The sequence below is a fragment of the Zootoca vivipara genome, chromosome 2 (assembly GCF_963506605.1).
Source record: "Zootoca vivipara chromosome 2, rZooViv1.1, whole genome shotgun sequence".
Lineage (NCBI taxonomy): Eukaryota > Metazoa > Chordata > Lepidosauria > Squamata > Lacertidae > Zootoca > Zootoca vivipara.
The window spans coordinates 84,488,232-84,509,993 of record NC_083277.1 but is presented as its reverse complement, the minus strand read 5'-3'; the positions used below and the strand labels follow the sequence as shown (position 1 = coordinate 84,509,993).

At 44.3% G+C, this 21,762-nt stretch overlaps 1 protein-coding gene across 2 annotated transcripts; it reads right to left on the bottom strand.

Annotated features, from left to right (window-relative positions):
• Positions 1–1,772: 1,772 nt before the first annotated feature.
• On the bottom strand, positions 1,773–21,296 carry ELAC2 (elaC ribonuclease Z 2). Of its 2 annotated transcripts, none has more exons than XM_035104729.2 (24): positions 20,950–21,296; positions 19,763–19,813; positions 19,604–19,674; positions 19,318–19,382; positions 18,631–18,688; positions 18,214–18,282; positions 17,133–17,285; positions 16,364–16,422; positions 14,841–14,899; positions 14,684–14,756; positions 14,094–14,206; positions 12,644–12,742; positions 11,781–11,919; positions 11,589–11,677; positions 10,271–10,380; positions 9,233–9,329; positions 8,129–8,267; positions 7,276–7,314; positions 7,003–7,112; positions 6,043–6,142; positions 5,356–5,476; positions 5,132–5,210; positions 3,476–3,620; positions 1,773–2,829 (listed from the first exon to the last, which is right to left on the bottom strand). In XM_035104729.2, the coding sequence occupies exons 1-24, from the start codon at positions 21,177–21,179 to the stop codon at positions 2,587–2,589; spliced, it is 2,511 nt and encodes an 836-aa protein (XP_034960620.2). In that variant the 5' UTR covers positions 21,180–21,296; the 3' UTR covers positions 1,773–2,586. The 2 variants fall into 2 exon arrangements, with proteins under 2 accessions (XP_034960620.2, XP_034960621.2); XM_035104730.2 differs by having other exon boundaries at positions 11,589–11,674; positions 20,950–21,294.
• Between the last annotated feature and the right edge of the window lie 466 nt (positions 21,297–21,762).

Below are 21,762 nucleotides of genomic sequence, written 5' to 3'. Positions count from 1 at the left end.
ATGGTCTTCACACTGGGTGTCTTCTCAATCCCTGCGTGCTACTGCCATTTTTATGTTACTCTTCCTTTTATGTTACTTCTAAATATAATGGTATATTTTAAAACTTTGGCAGTTAAAGGTCCTTATCAGCTGAAAAGACTTTTTAATTGATGGGAGTCCTGTTGACAAAGGAGCAAATAAAAGCCCAGCTTGGTGATGATCCTCTCATATAGTTTCATGAATTTCAAATCTGTTCCTTAGCTCAATTTGGCCTGAGACATTGATCAATCTTGTTCATATATATTTTTTTTTTTATTTCTCTTAGCAGGCAGACTAGAGGTAGCAAGACACTGGTGTCACAACACTTCCTTCTCTGCAGGAAGATACTGCTCTAATGGAAAAGCTGACTGATGTGAGCAGGATTGATAGAGGAATAAATAACTACACAACCTTTAGAAGACATCTGAAGGTGGCCCTGTATATTTTAAATGTTTATATGTGTGTGTGTGTAATGTTGGAAGTCACCCAGAGTGGCTGGAGCAAAGCAGTCGGGGTACAAATATAAAATTATTAATGAGTTAAAGATACTGTTGTTGTTGTTTAGTCGTTTAGTCGTGTCCGACTCTTCGTGACCCCATGGACCATAGCACGCCAGGCACTCCTGTCTTGCACTGCCTCCCGCAGTTTGGTCAAACTCATGTTCGTAGCTTCGAGAACACTGTCCAACCATCTTGTCCTCTGTCGTCCCCTTCTCCTAGTGCCCTCAATCTTTCCCAACATCAGGGTCTTTTCCAAGGATTCTTCTCTTCTCATGAGGTGGCCAAAGTATTGGAGCCTCAGCTTCACGATCTGTCCTTCCAGGGAGCGCTCAGGGCTGATTTCCTTAAGAATGGATAGGTTTGATCTTCTTGCAGTCCATGGGACTCTCAAGAGTCTCCTCCAGCACCATAATTCAAAAGCATCAATTCTTCGGCGATCAGCCTTCTTTATGGTCCATGATACTACCTGCTAACAAATGCATCCGCTTACTGTGTATGCTCTTTGTGCCTGTCTCTAAATTCGCGTTTTCCTCTTTTACTGCTTTTGCTATGTCAACCCATGTATTGTACCCATTATGATGTACATAGCATGTTGTAGCTCGTTACTGTATTTTGGACAAGCACCTTTAGTAAAAATTTAATGCTTAAAAAGAGAAGGAATATTGTACAGATTGGAAAGATGCAAGAGCAACCAGTGATCTGTTTTATGAGGGAAGGTTGGGGGGTAAAGTAAGAGAGGACATGGTAAAGGGGTACAAAATTATGCACAATGTGGAAGAGTGGATAGAAATAGGTTTCTCCCTAATAATCCTAGAACCAGGAATCATCCACTGAAGCTGCACAGTGGGAGATTCGGGACAGACAGAAGGAAGCAATTCTTCGCACAATGCAGTTAAACCGCGGCCGTTGCACCTCCAAGATGCGGTGGTGACCAACAACAGATTTGTAAAGGGAATTAGACAAATTCATGGCGGATAAACCTAAAAGTAGTTGCTATTTCCAGGATCAGCACCAGCAAGTCTCTGCATACCAGTTACAGGTGAACGTTGAGTAGGAGATGGCTATTGCTCTTACGTCGTATGTGGATTTGGATGCTGGACAATATGGGCTTTTGGTCTAACCCAGCAGAGCTTTTCTTCTGACATGTTTACTCCAAAATGAATCAAAAAGGCAAGTTTGTAAGTTACAATAGTTATGCTTCCAACACACACACACACACACACACACACACACACACACACACACACACAGGTATTTGGTAAATATGATTTACTGGTTCCATTCTTTTAAAAAAATACAAGGAAGGATGACCTACAGCATCAATGCTGTAAATACCAAAGTGGTGGTGAGTTCTGCAAGATGTATCCTAGGTATCTTGTATTACTGTTGCAAGCATGCATAGCTACGACACATCACATTACATCCTCTTCCATAGTGAAGTATTTCCCCACCAAAAATGATAAATATTTAGGAAATCGCAAAATAGAATCACCCCTTATTCCAGAGGTCCTATCCCCATTTGTTAAAATATCCTGATTTCCCTTGGTCTAAATCAGTGGTTGCCAAACTCCCCTGCTTCCACAGACCACCTGAAAATTGCTGAGGGTCTTGGTGGACCACTCAGTGATTTTTCTGCCTGTTGCAGCAATTGTAACACACTGTGCTAGATGATACATGTTTTTTACTGCATTTTTAGAGAGACACCGCGGATTATCTGAATGAAGCTCCATGGACCACACGTTAGGAACTCCATCATTTGCTTTTATCTGCCTCAAAGTTTATAAAACGGAAAAATAAAATATTTCTAGCAAACAATCAGACAAGCCATTAGACTAGATCTGCACATTGTAGCCAGGAAGCACATTTTGCCAGCTGTGCTAGTCGTGTGTCCAGCAGGAATTGCACCTGTAGAAGCAGTACAGGTAATTTACCAGACAGAGGCCAACCAAATTTGGCTAAGCTCAAGTGTGCAGCTGCCTTCCAGAATCTTCCGTGCTGTGCATACCACGTCATGCATAAGTCACTCTCCCTGTCAGAAAGGCACAAAGGCAGCTGTCTGCTGCTGTGCTCAGCTGTGAGTTTTTTGTTTTTTGTTTGGAGCTCCGTTAGAATCCTCGGTGTGTTCCAATTTCATTTTGGCTGGTGCCTTGTTCTCAAGAACAGTCCGGGCCTCTGAAGCTTTAATTGCCTCTTGGAGAAGACGCAGCTCCCGCTTCTCCCTCCGCTCTTCCATCTCCCCAATCTCATCTGCAAACAAGGCTTTCAGCGGCAGGATCAGTTTTGGAATAGCAGCAAAATCGCCAAAACGCACCTGGTGACGAAGGCGAATATTAGAGCAGCAGGAATTATGCAGTATCTCCCACTCACCCACAGCCAATAATAAACCAGGAATAGCTAACCTGTGGCCCTCCAGCTGTTGTTGGACTACAATTCCCACCATCCTAGATTATTGGCCATGCTGGCTGGGGCAGATGGGAACTGGGAGTCCAACAAACATCTGGTGGGCTACAGATTTTCTGTCCCTGCTATAAACTATTGTAATAGAGGAGATATGTGCATAGCATTCTCTTGGTTGTGAACAAAAATGAGTTCCTTTTCCCAACCTTCAACTCCCCTTGACCTGTGTAGGGCACACGAAAGGAAGGTTCAGTGCAAGTCTCTGGAGCCCCAACATACTTTTCCAATGTAAGTAAGTTGGGATCCCCAGCAAAGACCACCCAACAAAAGCTGGCGTATGGCTGGGGAATGCTAGGAGCCAGCCCAATGTGGGTTTGATAAAGGAAGGTGAAACAAGCATCTCTGATCCCACTTACTCTTGTTCTGTATGGTATGCCCTCTTTGTAGATGCTAAAAGCCTGATTTAGTAAATATTTTCAAGGGAGAATAAAAAAAATTCCCTCAAATTACATGAAAATGTGGAGCTCTCTTATACCTCAAAGCTCAACTTCTTCACTCACCTGCATGTGATCAAACGCAATTCCAACTTTCTCACTGAAATCGTCACTGAAGAGAGGGATTTTGGCATAGCGCTGGCTGAAGTGATTGAGCATGATGAAGTCTGCATTCATCTTCATCCCAACTTCAATTGCTTGGGAGGTAGTACTATAGAAAGGAAGAACAGTAAAACAAAAGCAATATGAATTGCAAAAGGCTCCCCTCAGGTATCATAATACAGTGGTACCTCGGTTTATGAACACAATTGGTTCCGGAAGTCTGTTCATAAACTGAAGCGAACTTTCCCATTGAAAGTAATGGAAAGTGAATTAATCCGTTCGGCGTTCGTAAACCGAGGTTCCACTGTAGCCAATACCCAGCATAAAAGAAAATACTAAGAGGAGTGGAAAACGTATTATAACCCTGCAGGAACAATATTTTATGAGCTGAAACTTCCTATGCAGTTTAATTATTTCAGTTGCTATTATACAGGTGAAACTCGGAAAATTAGAATATCATCGAAAAGTGCATTTATTTCAGTAATGCAACTTATTATTTTTTCTTTTTCTTTTAATTTTTACAAATGCTTTCTTTTGGAAATTTCACAGTAATAAAACAAATAGTTATAATAATACAAAAATAAAAACAAACATCGCTATTACATTTCATTAATTACATTCCATTTATAATTGACCCGCCTAACGACAAATAATTACAATTACAACAAATAAAGTCTTGACATATCTTGCTTTGCATGTCATGCATCTATCTCATATATTGGTTTTACCTTTTAAGTTGCATTACTGAAATAAATGCACTTTTTGATGATATTCTAATTTTCCGAGTTTCACCGGTATATAACAAGCAAGCAGAAATACCCATCTCAACATGAAATGAAATGAGTTTGGGTCTTAGTAGTCCATAGCTTCCCTCCTGAGTTATGCTCTGGAACAGACTGTCATTTCATATCGTTTGGCTTCAATCTGTGGACATCCAGCCAAAAAGCCAAAGCTAATTCTGCTAGAGATTGGGAAAGGGTAGAACTTTTCACTGCAATTATTTACTTTCCCAGTAGAAAGCTATATTATTTCAAAACACATAACCCTATCATTCACCCTTTTAAAAACATTTAAGATAAAAACAAGATAGGCCCAGACCTAAATAAAGCCTGACCCACAAAAGTGCCGAAGGCAGAAACAGCCAGTTGGTATCTGCACCAATCTTACACAATTACTAGAGCAGGGATGTCCAACAGGTTGATCCGTGATCTACTGGTAGATCCCCATGAGGTTTTGGTAGATCACGGTTGATCTCTGGCTCCCTTTCCTTAGCCTCGCTAAAACTGACTCCTGCACCACCCCCTCGCCCCGCCCGCCATTGTTGTTTGATCTCTGGAAGGGAAGACGGAGCTTTCCCTGTGCTGCTTTTTTCACCCCTGAAAAACGGAGCCTTCCATCCCAAAAAAAGCTCAACAACTTTGAGCAGAACTCCCCACTGCCAGCTTCTAATTCTGAAAGTGAATCACAGTCTCTTGAGAGTTGGCCACCCTTGTACTAGAGGAACACAAGGTGCCTCTACATATTTCCCATTACTACTTCGATTTAAGGAAGTACTGCCTTTTCATTTCATTTATGTCACTCTAAGAAAATGCCAATGCCACTCCCCCTTCTATAATTTACCTGTGCGTCTTCTCTATAGCTTCCTCTTCTAACCCATCTTCCAGTGTAGCTTCATGTATCAGCAGAGAAGCATTTTTCCCTGTAAAAATGATTTGTCACATTTTAGGGGGAAGGGGGAGAAGGAAAATAATTAAACAAAGAGACATTTGGCTTTCCACACAGCATTCCCAAAAAATTATCAGATAATCTAGGACCATTGACAAAAAAAACCAAAAACCACTTACCCATTTCGACTAAAGCATCACATGGCATAGTGTCACCAGAATATACTATTTTCCACCCAGATTTGTGAACCATGGAACAAGCAAAGGCATTCTTACAGTGCCGGACCTCACATGTCTGAAACTGAAAAGCACAACATGCTGGTCACTGGGATTCTCCTGTAGGAGAGAGAGCTTGCTTCCCTCACTGGAGGTCAATAAGGCAAGGTAAAGTAATCAATCACATTTGCTTGTATGTACAAAGTAGCAGCCCCAATGTGGAAGTCACTACAAGGATTCAAACGCAATACAAGCATAGATACAACGATGTAAAAATCATCAAACCCACCCCTTCATTATGTTAGTTTAAAACAGTTGCAAAGCATTATTTAGCAACGCTAACCAATTAGCAGCTGACACCTTTTGACACGTGCAATTTGTCCACGTTGTTAGTACCCTAATTTTACAGCATCAGCTATTCAGTAGTGCTTAATCTGCAATTCTCTTTGAATCTTCTACAGCATTATTTGTTGCATTCCCAAGGCTGCCTTATCTTTAGTCCCTATTCAATCACATAAATTGTGGCCTTGTTTCTTTCAAGCTGGCTGTTTCTAAGCAAAGACAATTTAGCTAAACAATTTAACTATTTCGGTCTCTGCACTCCCACAGGCGCTTCCTTTCTACCCCCATCCCACCTCGAACCTGCCTTACCTTTGCAAAGTCGTATTTCTCCATAAGCAAGCTAATGAAAGCCTTTGCTTTAGGTTTAAATACATCAGAATCTTCTATTAAGAACCGTGCAGGAATCAAGCTGCAAGGGGGGAGGGGGTGAAAGACACAATATGATTATGCCAAGATTTTTCCCTCCACCCCAGAATTACCAAAAGAATAAGAACAGCAGTACCACCTAGTGCAGTCAAAGGAGCAGCAATTAACCTCTTGAAACCTCCCCCATCTGCCTTCATAATCCCCTATTTGCCACTTGCTCCCAGATTTTGTGACGGTGGTGATGACTGGAATCAGATGGTGGGCAGGGGCAGGGGGGTCCGACTGGCTTTCTTCAGAAATCAACAGTCTGAACAATTATCTGATTGATAGATAGGCATTACTCCTGTGCTACGGACAAAAACCACTCATCACAGAGTTTGCAGTGCTCTCTGGAATATGTAAGATATGGTTCTTATTAGCCAATACAAGAGAAACAGAGCAAGTGATCAGACTAAAAAAAAAATCCAAGCTTTATGGCTGCTTGCTAGTGGGGCAGAAAACCCAAGGAAACCCCGTCTCATGGGTAAGAAAAGATGGGAAGCATGCATTAATATGGATTGAAGTAAATACACCTTAGCCTATAAGTGAGGATGAATTGCTAGACAATGGACACGAGCATTTGCTACTAAACTAGGAACTATGATGGTCTTGAAGGTTTGGATGAAATTAGATACTTCAACCCAAACTTGACTGCTATCTAAAAACATTTCCCACTTTAAGAGAGCTTAAAAACAGACTCCTTCAGAGGCAGGACAGTGAGACATAGCAGAGGCCTGCAAAAAAAGCAACAGAAAACACATTTCTGCAGCTGCATACCATACATTGGGGTAAAGCATGGCAGCTGCATCTGAGAGGAGATGCAGTGTTCCATAGCAAAACAAGACACCTGGTGTATCTACTCACTTGATGTGCCCCAAGATTTCTTGGCAATGGTCATGGTACTGGTGCAGCCATGTCATGATTAATGTGGGTGCAACCAGCAACAGCGGGCTGGAGGGCTGACCCAGGGTCATCTGAAGTAAGAGAGAAGCAAAGGTCGGAGATCTTGCAAGGCTAAGTAAATAGGAAGCATGCATCAGATCAGATGCAAGGCAAGGACTGACTCAGTGCTGCCACCGGTCACTGCCAAGACACCCTCACAAAGTTGAGCTCTAGCTTTAAGGCTGACATACTTACAAGCGCCCGATGTCTCTGCAACAATATATTCAACAAGCCCTAGGAGAGAGGAGAGAGGCCCATTGTAAACAAGACATCTGGCTGTACACTTGTCCATAAGGAACCCTAAACAAAAACTGAAATGAAGTACAGTGGTACCTCTACTAACAGACGCAATCCGTTCCGCGGTGCCGTTCGCAACCCAAAAAGTCTGTAAGTAGAGCGCCACTTCTGCGTGTGACGCAATAGAGCGCTCCTGCACATGCGCAAAGTGCGCAAAACACTTCTGCACGTGCGGCTTCTAGAGGTATGACTGTACTACACCAATCTATTTGCTTTAAAGGGGGGGGGGGAACTACTGCTTGAAAAAGAAAGGGAATGTTGCCGTGTAATGTACTTCCAAATATGTGGAGACTGCGCACAGGAAAGACAAAGTAGCTTTTCCCAATGTTAAATGTCAGGTAAGTTTTTTTAAAAAAATTCTCTCATATATATATATATATATATATATATATATATATATATATATAATTGAAGTGTACTTACCACTACAAATTGTTCTAACTTACTACACCTCAAGACAAGGATTTGCTTCCAAACATTTATTTTATGGAAAGAAAAATGTCCCTGTAGCATTTCAAAGATGTCAACAAATTGGGTTAGTTAGCTGCTCAGCCACACAGTATCATCGTAACTTCATAATGGCTGTCACCAAGAAAAAATTAGCTACACCAAGCCACCTTTTTAAAGGTTGGTAGAAAAAATGAAGGTGCAGAGGAGGACATATGGTAAAAACTAGACACTTCCCCTGAGGACATTAACATATAGTGGAGGGAAAAGAATGATGTAGTGCCCATCCCTATACAATACTCACTGTATGATGGTCAGCATGTATATGAGACACAAACACAGCTGCAATGTTACACAGGATTCGGTCAATTTCATCTCCATAATGACGGCAAAGCTGGCCAAATGTTCCTTCCCCGCAATCCAGAAGCAGAGACTGGGTAGGGCTAGCAAGAGAGTGAGTGCAGGTTTGTACCACATTCACTAGCGTCAGTGTACTGAGATATCCATCCAGCATCCAAGGAAACAAAGGCCAGCAAAAGCTTATGACGCTGACAGGATGCAGCATCCCATGATACAACTTCAGGGAAAAGGGCAAAGACAGTGATTCCCAATTAGCTAAGTACTGCATACCCCGTTTATCAGAAGCCAAGCCATGCACCCCGTACTTATATCTATGGTAGTTCTTCTTATGTGAACAGTGCCACAGTTCCTCTGGGTAGGTTACGTGGACCACATGGGAACCACTGAGCTAAGATATCAAGTGAGGAGATGCTGATGCATGTTCCGGCACCATCCGATTAGCTCAGGAAAGCACAAAAGGGCTTTCTCCATTGTTGTGCCTAGGCTGCCCTTGGGACATCCATCTGGCCCACTCCTCCTTCATGGCTTTTCCATCGTCAACTCAAGACTTCGTTTCAGCAGGCCTTTGGCTTGGCCAGGCCTGATTTTATGCCTATCTCATGCGTCTGTCTTTGTTCCATTTTTCCAGCTTCTCCTTTTTTTAGGTTTGTGATGGAAGCTGCTTAAGCATTTCAATTTGACACAGAAAGGCAGGGTTTTAAATTAATAAGTTTCACACGTGCAGCTTGCTCAAAATGCAACAAGCAGCATGTGCTACAGCAGGAAGATAAAAGAGAAGTCTTAGAATAAGCAATTGCTCGCCACATACTAAGGAGCCATCTGCTGAAAGCATCATCACTTGAGTGAAACACGGAGGTTAACTTCAGAGAAGGAATGCGGTGGTAAGTCTATAGGTGTGATTGCTGGGTACTGTTTGATGGCTACAATAGCTGGGAACAAGGTTAAAAAGTTTTTTTTTAGTTCTCACAACTTGGTACTGGATGTTATTTGTCAATGATTCCTTATAAGAGAACCTGCCCCCACAGGACACTCATGTATTTGTACCTACCTAAGGTTTACCAATGTAGAGCTAACGTTTCGGATTTTCATTGGGATTGCAGAGCCTGTTCCTAAGAAAACAACTTCTGGGTAGGAGCCAGTGGTTCCTAGAAACAGGTAGAAAAGAACATGAATCCTGCAGACCCCTGCACTGCGACGGCTTACAATGATTTTATTATTTATACCCCACCCATCTGGCTGGGTTTCTACCTCTACTTCACCTGGAAAACAAAGCACAGCCCCCCAGAAGGAACAAGAAGTTAAACCCCAACAGTGTTAGAAGGTCTGGATTCTGGCCGTTTTCAGGTCAAGTGAAATAACTTTCTAGTGAATAAACGGTGTGATTTTTAATATTTTTTTTAGCTTTCTCTTTCAACTGGAAAACACAGTCCTAAAAACATAATGACAACTGATATGCTGCATAGCAAACAGTGAGAAGTGGAGGTGTCCACTCTACACCTCACTAGCTGCAGCCCAGCACACCACACACTACACCTTAAGCAAAGTTACACTGTTTGCTGGCAAATGCCTGTTGCGGTACAACCAAGCACTGTATCCCCCAACCTTGCTCAATTATTAATTCTGAAGTTTTATCTTCCGCCTTTTCATTGAAATGCTTCTCAAAATGGCTTACGACAGGCTGTAATTAGACAAAACGAAATCCCACTCAGACACACAATCTAGCAGTCCCCTGACTGTTGGATGTGGTCATTTGCTGCTAACTAATCAGTGGACCTTTACAAGCACAACTCAGCAGACAGGATCAGGATACCGGTGAAACTCGGAAAATTAGAAGAAAGGGGGCCAGGCGGGAGACAGGAAGAAAACATTCCTTATTGCAGATGTTCTCAAGGGATGTAAACATTGCAGAAAATCAAGGAAGTAGGAATATTATGTCTAACATCCCTTCAAAGACAATGGTCAACTTTTCAGACATTGTCTTTAAATAGTTATTATTTGTTGCTGCCTTTAGCCTCCAAAAGAAGGTTGTATCACCCTCCCCAGAGCTATCTCATTAACCCTTTCCAAGCAGAGGCAACTTACTCACCTGATGAGGCTGGTAAGCTCTCTTTGCACTTCTGCACACAATCCTGGAAGTGAGGGAGCTCCAAGGCTTCAGCTACGAACTCAGCAGGATTACAAGCAAGAACAGCCTCCCTGAAAGAACAGAAAGTCAAAAGTGGAGCAGGGGAGGGGGAAAGAGAAAAACAACAGCCATTAATTTCCAAATCAAAGTACCTAATTACTTCTCCCAAGCATCCCGATTGCTCCTTCCGTTCAACAAAATTTATCAGCACCAAGAAAGCATTTTTAATCTTCCACCTGCAAGCACCAGGTGCTCTGGACCAAATCTCTTGGAAGTCCACTCACCAGACGAGCATCAACTTAAACCAAAGGAGCTCTTTGCAATCTGCCTACCCTTCAATGCTCCATGTATCCCTCATCTCAACCAGCCTACCTCACAAAGCTTTATTCCCCACTGCTACTGAAACCACTGTCTCAGTGTCTGAGTTAACAAGTAGCACTGGGGGCAGAAATAGGTATTAGACAACATGGAGCTGCCACTTGTCTCGAGTCTAACCTCTTTCCTCACACCAGGGGGAAACCCATGGATTGTGTACTACAACTCCCATCAGCTTCTGTTGGTCATGCTGGCTGGGGCTGATGGGAATTGGAGTCCACACTATCTGGCACCACATTTGCTACTCCTGCTCTGGTTTAACATGTGACATTAGAGTATTAGACCAACACACCATTCCACCCCTAGAAGTCAATGATTTGGGAAGGACAGGGTAACTTCCTGCACAATAGTGTTATGGCATGCACTGTGTCAAAGCTTTTTTTTATTGACTTTAAAATTAAAATTAACTAGACCTTATTTGGAATAGGGCATAAAAAGAAATGGAAAGGCAGTAGCTCCATGTCTCTCATAGTATCTACTTCTACAGAAGCGAAGAAAGTCAGGATTGTTATTTTAGTATTTAAATATTGGGGGGGGGAGATAAACCACAGGATTATTTTTTTAAAAAAAAAACTCAGCAGTGTACATAAAATAATTGCAGTGGTACCTGGGTTTACGAACAGTCCTGTTTACAAACTATTCAGTTTACAAACTCCACAAAACAGGAAGTAGTGTTCTGGTTTGCGAACTTTACCTCAGTCTACAAACGGAAGCCAAAGGGTGGAAGGGCATTGGCAGCGGGAGGCCTCATTAGGGAAAGCATGCCTCAGTTTAAGAATGGATTTGGTTTGAGAACGAACTTCAGAAAAGGATTAGGTTCGTAAACTGAGGTACCACTGTATCTGAAAGTAATTCTGAAGGCCTTATGCCCCTATCCAAGGACAAGTTCTAAGTGCTCACCTACCTCTGCCATTCTGATTTGGGCCTCAGCTGGTACCTGAGGAGGCACTCTCCGCGTGTGACAGGTACATCGAACGTGGCCTCTTCTTCCTGCTGGGCAGACAGAAAAATATCAAAAACTGTGCTACCAAAAAAGTTGTGCAAAAGAAAGGCACGCCCCTTGCTTTCACACTCTGAAATCAAGAAGAAACTTCACCTTGCTATTGTAGGAGGTAAGCAGCGGAAAGATCTCTGGGTGGATGATGTTGAGCTGGGTCTGAATCTTGTGGCTACGGAGTTGGTGCACCGAACGGCAATTCTCATTGAGTATCAGGTGCTGAGTACTGGCTCCAAATCTGGTGGGATAAGAAAAACCAAGCACACAGCTCTAGCGGGTTTAAACTTGAGGTTACTATTAGAATTTGTAAATGAGGAGGGCAGTTTTGACTAGAATTGTGCCATCTTGGTAGAGTCCCTCAATGTTCTGCACAGTTCACATTACTTACAATGTACTGACCTTGTCAGGTCTTGCTCCTTACTGTGTTCCCAGTCTGAACACGGTTTCCCTAGGTTTAGCCCTGCTAGGATACTTGACCTGTCTCTCAGGCTACAAGGACAGGGTTTGTTTATCTCACCTCCCAGAATTTTTTTTTAAAAAAATTCCCTACAAGTTGTGTTACTGAATACACACAGAAGATCAGCCCAAATCACATCAGCAAGAAAAAAAGCAAACTGGGGAAAGGAGCGCCTAAGAATATGACAGGCTTTGCTTGCAGACAGGAGTTGCAGCTAATCCACAGAATTTTTATCCAGATAAGATTTGCAAGAGGAGTAGATTTAAACAGGGAACCTTGAAAACCTATATACTGTAGTGACCTTAAAACCACGAGCTAAGTGGTCCCTTGGACTTAGAAGGCAGCTTATCTTCCACAATTTAAGCCCAGTCATGTGCCAACTGAGAGGAATGTAGCTGGCATGTGCACAAGCATCTAGGAGGTGGGACTGCCCCAGATGTTCAGTACCCATGGGAACATCTGATCAGGGCTACAGACAGTATATAATTCCAGCCAACGCACATACCTTTCTAGCCACTGCTTATACCGGCTGTCCTTCAGAATATGTTCTGGAGTTATATGAACAACTAAAGCCACAGGAGTCTCCTGTTTTCCTTCTTGATACCTGCAAACAAAACCAACAGTTAAAAGCAGTGGTTCTAACATGTAGGGACAGATCAACCAACTCACAGAGCAGGGGGTGGAGGTGAAGCTCCAGGGAGGGAGGGATGGGCTCCCAAGGTAGATGATAACTTCTTATAAAGAGCAGACCTGCTGGATCAGGTAAAAGGATCCTCCAGTTCAGCACCCTGTTCTCACACAGTGGCCAAGCAGGTGCATTATCAGGTAAATACCGCTAGCAGTAGGCCCTTATGACAGGGCTTCTGGGAATGGCTGCATTGTTAGTGCCAGTGTGATTTGGGAAGACTGGAGTTACTGTTTTGCTCTTCTGTTTTCCCGCATATGACTTCAGAAGGCAAGCAGAGAGATCTAATGTCAATATGAGATTACCATCCCACTCTACAGACAACTGTATGCACATGACTGCACACAATCATCTCCAAACACATTGGTGGGCCAGATGGCTGGAGAAGGGGACGACAGAGGACAAGATGGTTGGACAGTGTTCTCGAAGCTACGAACATGAGTTTGACCAAACTGCGGGAGGCAGTGCAAGACAGGAGTGCCTGGCGTGCTATGGTCCATGGGGTCACGAAGAGTCGGACACGACTAAACGACTAAACAACAAACAACAACAATGGCTGGGTAGCAGCCCAGAAGGCAGAATAACTTTAAAGCATGCACACACAAAACTGAGAATTCAAGTAATTAAAGAGGCACCAATAGAAAGCATCAGCTGCAACATTTTTGCAACATTTCCCCTAGGATCAGCAACATGGAGAGCAAAGTGAATACTTGACACAAGCCCAGTGGAAGCCTTTGACAAGCTTCTTCAAAGTGGATCAACTACTTCTGGTCAGACAGTAGAATACTTTCATACCACTTCCAAGATGGCCAAACACAGAAGGAGCCATGCAAGCTGCAGGCAAATGTGCAAAGTGCAGTAAGCCCTTAGTTGAAGAGCTATTATCGGCAGCCACAGTGTCAGAGCAGAAGAGCGCAGCTCACACGGAAATATCCTTCAGACACCTCAGAACAGTGGGTCTAGGCTCCTCCACTCTTACAAGTCCATCTGGGCAGGACCACTGGCGATCTAGAATAGCACTAGTGATCTCCTAGCAATTCCACATTGTCAGTTCCCACAGATCATTGGTTTCTAGCCAGTTGCCCACTATTTTGTTCATGTGCACTGCATCTTTCCGTCCTACCCACAAAAATTACTTCTTGCTAGAGCTCTTGCAAGTCACACATCAGCTCCAATACGCTGTTGGCAGGGAATGCCAACTGCACAGGAAGGCACACACCCCGCCCCACATACTGAATATGAAGGTAGACATGCACATTCTTAACCATACCTTCGCAGTGTGTCATTTTCACAGACTGCATCTATAAAACCTTCATGAGGACACTCCACTATTAGGAAAACTGCTCCTGGGTCTGTAGGTGTGCAAATTTCTTCAGCCAAGATCTGGAACAATCATACATCTCAGTATACACTATTTAACATGCACGAACAACACAAAATTCAAGGACTATGTATTTGGTGTCCCAAGCTGACAATTTGAAAGCTACACCTAAAGAGTCAAGGGAAGACTGGCATGAAGCAATTCTTGTCATCTATGCAAATACTTCACAGGAAGTCTTGGCCTCAGAAAGTCAGTCACTTGGATCCACCATGGTGAAAAGATCCAGTGCTTCCCTCCAACTCTAATTTGTGAAGCCATTTCATGCCTTTTCCGACGTTGTAAGAACGAATCAATATACCCATAACCAGTGTAGCTTCATATGCAGAGATCCCCAGTGATAAAAGACAAAATGTTTTAGGTTGTGCTCCCTCCAGCCAATCAAGTACAAACCCTGTTCAGTTACATCCAAAAGACAGTGACTCACAACAAGAAGCAGGGTCAGACCACTGGGGCGAAAGAATTTGTCCTAAGAGCCATACCTCTCTGCCTTCAAATGTGATGTTCTCTCCATCTTTCACAGCTGCTATGATGGGAGCAATTGCTGCAGTGCCCCTAAAAATAAATTATAAAAAGTTAGCCAACCTCAGAGGGATTAATATGTGGGGGAAAGCTCATTAGAAACCCTTCTGTACTTACACAGGTAAGCCAAGCGCCTTTGCTTTCATGACCAAGAAGTTCCCTTTCTTTGGATGGAGCTGCAGTTAAACAAAGCACATTTAGTCGCAAGTTGTTACATCAGAAACTCCCTTCAAGACATCTATCTACAAACTGATATTAAAATACAAGGGAATGAGAGAAAGAGACTTGTCTGACATGTCTCCAGGCAGAAACTGGAGGGGTGGGAAGTCTCATTTGGAATGAAGTCGACATCTGGAGTGAGGTGTATCAAAAAATACTGAATCCTCCCAATAGGTGGCCAGCTTCATAAGAAAGCAACCTAAAGCTGTAACCCTAAAAACACTTATAGTGGTACCTCGAGTTAAGAACTTAATTCGTTCTGGAGGTCCATTCTTAACCTGAAACTGTTCTTAACCTGAGGTACCACTTTAGCTAATGCGGCTTCCCGCTGCCACCGCGCCGCGATTTCTGTTCTCATCCTGAAGTAAAGTTCTTAACCCGAGGTACTATTTTTGGGTCAGCAGAGTCTGTAACCTGAGGCATCTGTAACCCGAGGTACCACTGTACTAGGGAGTAACACCACTGACCACAGTGGGACTTGGTTCCAAGCAGGCAGGCATAGACTTGTGCTGCATGTATTTTAATAACCACAACTTTTAGGCATTTCACAGTCAAAATTCTCACTAGTCAATGTGAAACATTTCCAAGGAAGCCAATCATTCATATATATATATATATATATATATATATATATATATATATATATATAGGGGGTCTCTCACACACGTATAATAAATCCTGATACAATACAATCATAAGAATATCTATTAAGAACTGTGCTTAAGCCTGCAATCTTAAACATTCCTCAACTTCCCATAAGCCGGAGAAAAGTGAGAAAAGCAAATGACCACTAACTCAGATAGGCCCCCTCCTAATAGCAAAGCACCAGGCTAGTATTCAACCTCAACTGTTCTCCACTTCTGAGCTGTGACATGAAGTCGTTATCCAGGAAGCCCCCAAGTTCCTGGGAAGCATCATTCTGTACAAAGGTGATGAACCTGCAATGCCACTTATGGTGCCCCCTCCCTTAAATCTTCCCTCATTTGAAATAAGGTCCTAATGTTCAGGAAGCGGGAATAAGTGCTTCTTGTGACAGCACACTGCCAGAGGAAGAAAAGGCACCTTTGCGGGGTAAACAGAGGGCTTTTTATCCCAATCTGACACCGAACTCAGAGGAGAGATTACTCTCTTTCTACCTAGCGCTGGCATGGGGAGTAAAGACACAGTGTGTGTGTGTACCTATGTGCACATGTGACTGAAGGCATTAGTGGTGAGTGTGTTCTGTACATGCAAGTGTGGGCCGTATATGTGTTCAATGTGCAGCCAGTGTTTGCATGTGAGTGTGTGTGCTTAAGATACTTTGACCACACTGCTGGCATGTAGCCCTCGAAGGGTTAGCTAAACATCAGTACCACAAAAAGGTTAGCCACCCTTGCTGTACATAGAAGCCAGATGTAAAATAGCCACCTTATTATTCTTACCTTACAAATGAATGCAACAACAAGTGATGGGTCCCTCTGACCGATGCGCCAGCTACTATCTTAAATGCAAGAAAAGAAACCCTGTGTTTAAGATTCAAGTGGTTTGCACAACTTTAAAATTATGAAGGCAAATCAAATTCTCCGCCAAAATTAACAAGCTAGCATGCCTTGACAATGGGCCATAGCCTAGTGGTAGAGCAACTGCTTTGCTTGCAGAAGGTCCCAGGTTCAGAAGGTCCCCTGCATCTCCAAATAGAACTGGGGGAGACTCCCTACCTAAAAACCTGGAAAGCTGCTGCCAGTCAAGTGTAGACAGTAGCGAGGTAGATGGACCATTGGTCTGACTCAGTACAAGGCAGTGTCCTATGACCCCATGATATTCAGCTGACATGGTCCCCAATACTGAAAAGCCCACCCTTGGAGAACCCAAGACTTATAGCCCAAAACATCTGGAAGACTTCAGAATGAAAAAGGTTGTTGCAGTGTACTATTTGATGTAAAGCTCCCCAAGGATCCTTCCAGCTCAAAACAGGAATAATAAAATCAAATAAATAAATAAATAAACTCCAGAGAGAAACACCTTAACCGAATTTAATATTAGTTATACCAGAAACAATATTTTGCTTTACCCTCTGCTACCATGCAGCTTAAACTTAGTGCTGAGGACTTAGTGCTCCTAATTTCCAGGCAGCCCTCCTTCAATATATCTGTAACTAACTGGTGGGCCCTGACACATTCTTGGAATCAATGAGAAGCAAGGCTTCCTCACCCATTTTCTCAGGGGATTCTTTACTCCTGTTACCCTGCACAGACTGCTGCTCCACAGAGGGAGATCTCCGTCCTGCGAGGCACTTTTGTTCAGCCTCACCAGCTGGTGACTCAGGCCTTGGATGTAGCCTTTGCTCAACTTCTGGCTTTTTGCCTGTTCCAGAAAATAAAATGGGGAGAGGGGTTAAATTAGTGCACATGCACACACACACGCCCTTGTACCCTGGATACACTATTTAAACTGGAAATAAGGACGTATTCAACTGTTTTCATGTCCTACTGTGAATATCTTTATGTGGAAAATTGGTACTCAACTTGTTAGCTGCTGCAAATTATTATCAGCCAAAGCTCACTGCTACCATCCAGAAATAGTCCCAATGATGCTCCCAAAGTATCTGAATTCTCACCACAATTACCCATTTGGCACAACACCATTTCAATGGAAACAAAATAAAAAAATTCTTTCCAGTAGCACCTTAGAGACCAACTAAGTTTGTCATTGGTATGAGCTTTCGTGTGCATGCACACTTCTTCAAATATCAATGGGGATATTATAGGAAAAAGACAAGGGTAGAATACAGGACAGGACCTACGTAAGGCAAAGAATTAACTACTGGAGGACATTTTTGTGGGTCAGTCTTTACAATTAGGGAGTAAATACTCCCTGTTAAGACATAATGGTGCAGGTTCAACTAACTGGTCCTGTTAGCAGTGCCTGCACTATGCCTTCTGCTAGTGCAAAGGGGCTTCCCCCACCTTCCTCCCTCCAAAAAAGAACTGGCTTGGGGGTGCTGGGAGAGCCCCTAGAACAGCACATGGGTGGAGGAGATAACTGCATTAGGCAAAAAGAAATGCTTGTGCTGTTGGAGCAATCTCCTTAGTACTACACTGAAACCTCCTCAGCATTCTGTGTGGCCTGGGTAGATCTGTCTCAGTCATGTCTACCCTTTGCAAGGAAGTGTGGAGATGAACGAAATAAATCATACAGCACTCCTTATGTTATGGAAGCCATTAAGCAGCAGGAAAGGAAAGTTATAGAATGAAATGAAAAGTGGCACTTTTCATTATGGCACTGTACTCACCTACCAGGGGAACCTGATAAACTGTCATTGTCTCATCCCGATATTCCGGATCAGAATGGGGCCGTACAGCTATTAACAAAACAGACAAAATACGATTCAGTGGGATGATACTGTTAGTGCATATCCTTTCTACGAATAAGAGAACATAAGATTATTTCAAAGTTGGATAAAACATGCCCAAATCAAAATCTATGGAACACAAATCCTATCCTCAGACTTCAGCTGGCTCCTTGCTAGATGCCTCTGAAGAAGATGATGAGGTCAACAACATTAAGGAAGTTGCTGCAGGGGAATTCAGCATCAAAGACAACAGCAAAGATGTGGAACAGGCTTCTGCTCTAGCTAGACAATTTTTCCATCCAATCAGACTGCAGCAATGATGTATTATAAGCACACACACAAACCTGCAGTACGTACCTATGTCTATTCCTTTTAATGGACCAGAAAATACTTTGATTGCCTCCAAGTAGTTTTGCTGGAATATATACATGAGTGGGGTGGGGGTGGAGAGAGAGAGAATGTCAAAATTACAGCATTGCACAGGTTTTTTCTAGCAAGACAATAGCATGGATTACTCTTATGTTTCCTATTTAACCATATGCTCCCCACACTGCACACACAACTTTTAGCAGTTCAAGGAATGTAACTTATACAAGTGGAGAAGGGCAGAGGGCAACAACTCAGACTAGAATCAACTTAATTCAAGCTGCATTAAGAAGGAAGCCATATTTCCTGAAAGTAAGGAATAAGTTTTAAGTTCTCAAGTTTGCCTTCCTGACAGTACATACAGTACCACAAAAGCTTAAAGCTGCAATCCTATACAGATATATTTGGGGAAAAGTCACACTGAACACAGTGGGACCTACTTCTGAGTCAACATATACAGAATTGCACTATTATACAAGCTCGGGGCTCTTACAAACCTTGTTGTTCTCTGTCGCAGAGCACAGCTCTCAGCTGGGATGTGTTTGAGCCCACCATAACCCCTGACAACCAGGTGACCGCAGGGGTGCATTAGTTCAAACAGTTTATCCAAGAGTACTGTAATGGCATTAAGGGATGAAGGATCTGACAGGCAAACCCTGTAGGAACAGCATCACTCACCAGCTGTGGTGGCCCAGAAAGCACACACTTTGGAACCCCTGTTTCTTTTAAGGTAAGAATCATTCCTGGAAGAGAAAGCAAGAGCTTGCTTTCAGTATGAAACTGCAAAAGGCCCTTGAATGTTTTGAAACCCAAATAAGTCTTCCTACTTCTACCAGAGCACTAGTTTACTAGCTTACTTTTCAGAACTACTTGCAGCCTAACCATAACATCAGCATTATCCTTCTACTAAAGAGCTCAAAACAGCCAAATTAAAACACAGAATATATTGCCTAGTTGAACTCACCTGACAAGCCACCAACATTTGCCCAGTTCATTCTGGTGATGAAGATATTGTCTAAGCGAGCCACTTTTAACCTGTGGTGAAGACAAGAATTCAAATAATTTGCGTGCTAGGATTCTGGCCAACTGTGCACCCAACCTCAATCCCAATTATTATACTTACTTGTGTTCTTGCATAAGGCGCTGCACTCCTTCCCCACAATTAAAAAGATACCTGGAATGTAATATTTTAGTTTAAGAAATTTTCAGATTTATGAAAACAACAACAAATCTAAAACATCCAGGACTGGCCCAAGAAGTGAAGTATGAGACAGCTCTCCCTCCCCAGTTCACATACAGTAGCCAGCTGATTGGCAGCTGAATCTAACCATGGTGAAAAGGTGGTACTGGAGGCAGCAGATCAGTTTAGAGGACCCAGGACAGGCTGCATGGTAGCAGAGGGTAAAGCCTGGGGGAGCTCAGAGCAAACAAAAGGGGGACTCTACTGCTCCCCCACAACATGAGCTGTCACAGCACTCAGGCTAATGAAAGGGCCAGCCGTCAAGATGGCCTGGTTGCACCTTGTATCCAGCAAAGCCTCATAAACTGGGTGTGTCTACCTCTGACACGCATCATATGCGGCAGACTGGAGGGGCGCTCCTGGGGGAGGGCTGGGTGTGCCCTGGCCGTCTTGCCTGCTCCACCGCTATACAACTGGGCGTGATCACGCCTGCCAGTCCTAATGCAGCGGGCGATGGGGAGAGGGGCAAGGGCGTACCCACCATGCGGCAAGTTAGGGCAGCTGCCCTACTCTAGAAGCAGGGCTGGTGGGCAGAGGCGGAGCACAGCCCGGCGGAGCGCGAGTTCGCCATTCCCGCCGCACCGCGCCGCACCCTCCCTCCAGCTCCCCGGCGCGCCCTCAGGCAAGGCCAAGCGCGGCGGGGAACCAGGGAGCGCGGCGCGGTGGGCGGGCCGCGGGAACGCCGAACTCGCGCTCCGCTGGGCTGGGCTCCGCCTCCGCCCACCAGCCCTGCTGCTAGGGAGGGGCACAGCCCGGCGGAGCGCGAGTTCGCCGTTCCCGCCCACTTTGTGGCCCCTCCCCTTCCGTGCCTTGGCCCCTCCCCTTGCCCCCCCCCTAGTTTTGATTCTGGGTACGCCCATGGAGAGGGGCCAGGTGTGCTGCCTGGTGGGCTGTCTGCACTAACAAGGCCGAGATCGGCAGGAAAGGAAAGGTCATTTAAGAAGGAAGCTGCGCTGGAAAGAACCGCGTTGAGCGAAGAGAAGCGTCGCTCCTCTTCCATGCGGCCAGGGAGAAATAAAAACCGGGAAGAAGGCGCTTTATTTAGGGGAGGCTCTCGGGACACCACTAACCGGTTATACTCGGAGAACACATAGAGCGCGGCTCCCGCATCCCGCGTCCCGGCCGCCGCCACTTGCAAGAAGACGGTCCTGGGCCCCGAGGACTGGAAGGGCCCCGTGGCTCCCTGGCGCTTCTCTCGCGAGCGCAGGTGCCGCAGCGAGTCCTTCGGCGGGCGCTGGCGACGGAAGGAGCCGCCGCCGGACATGGCTCTGACCGTCACCCGCAGGAGACCCCTCCACATCCAGCCACCGTGCTCCGCCGCTCCTCAGGAGACGCAGCCAACTAGCTGCTAGCTCCACTCCACACCGCCGTCGAGCGCACGTTGCCCAGATTCCCCGCCCACTTGACCGCTCGCGGGCCAATCTCGTCCTTGGGCCCAGCTCGCGAGCGTCCCAGCAGCCAATAGCCAGAAAGAGAACCATGCACCATGTGAGGCAGCCCGGCCAGTAGGAAACTAACTGTAACCCGATTTCCTCGTTTCATGTGACGAAGCCTTGGCCACACAGATTTCGTATGGCTTAACAGACAAGAAACCATCGAGATGATTGAATTTTTCTCCTAGTCGCTGGCGCAATACCGCGATCCTCATTGCGCTTCCGGTCTGGATTTTAACTACTTCCGCTCTAACTTCCGTGGTGCACATCGCATCCTGCGCGCATTGATAATTATGGCCAATGGGGTGTTTGGTATAAAGCCGGAATCTGTAGCAGTCTAATTATTTTCTCTCCGTATGTTCCACTTCACATAAATAAGTTTTTTCTCCCTATTATGTCTTCGATTTTACGAAAGAAAAAAGTTTCTTCACAACTGGGAAATACCGAAGC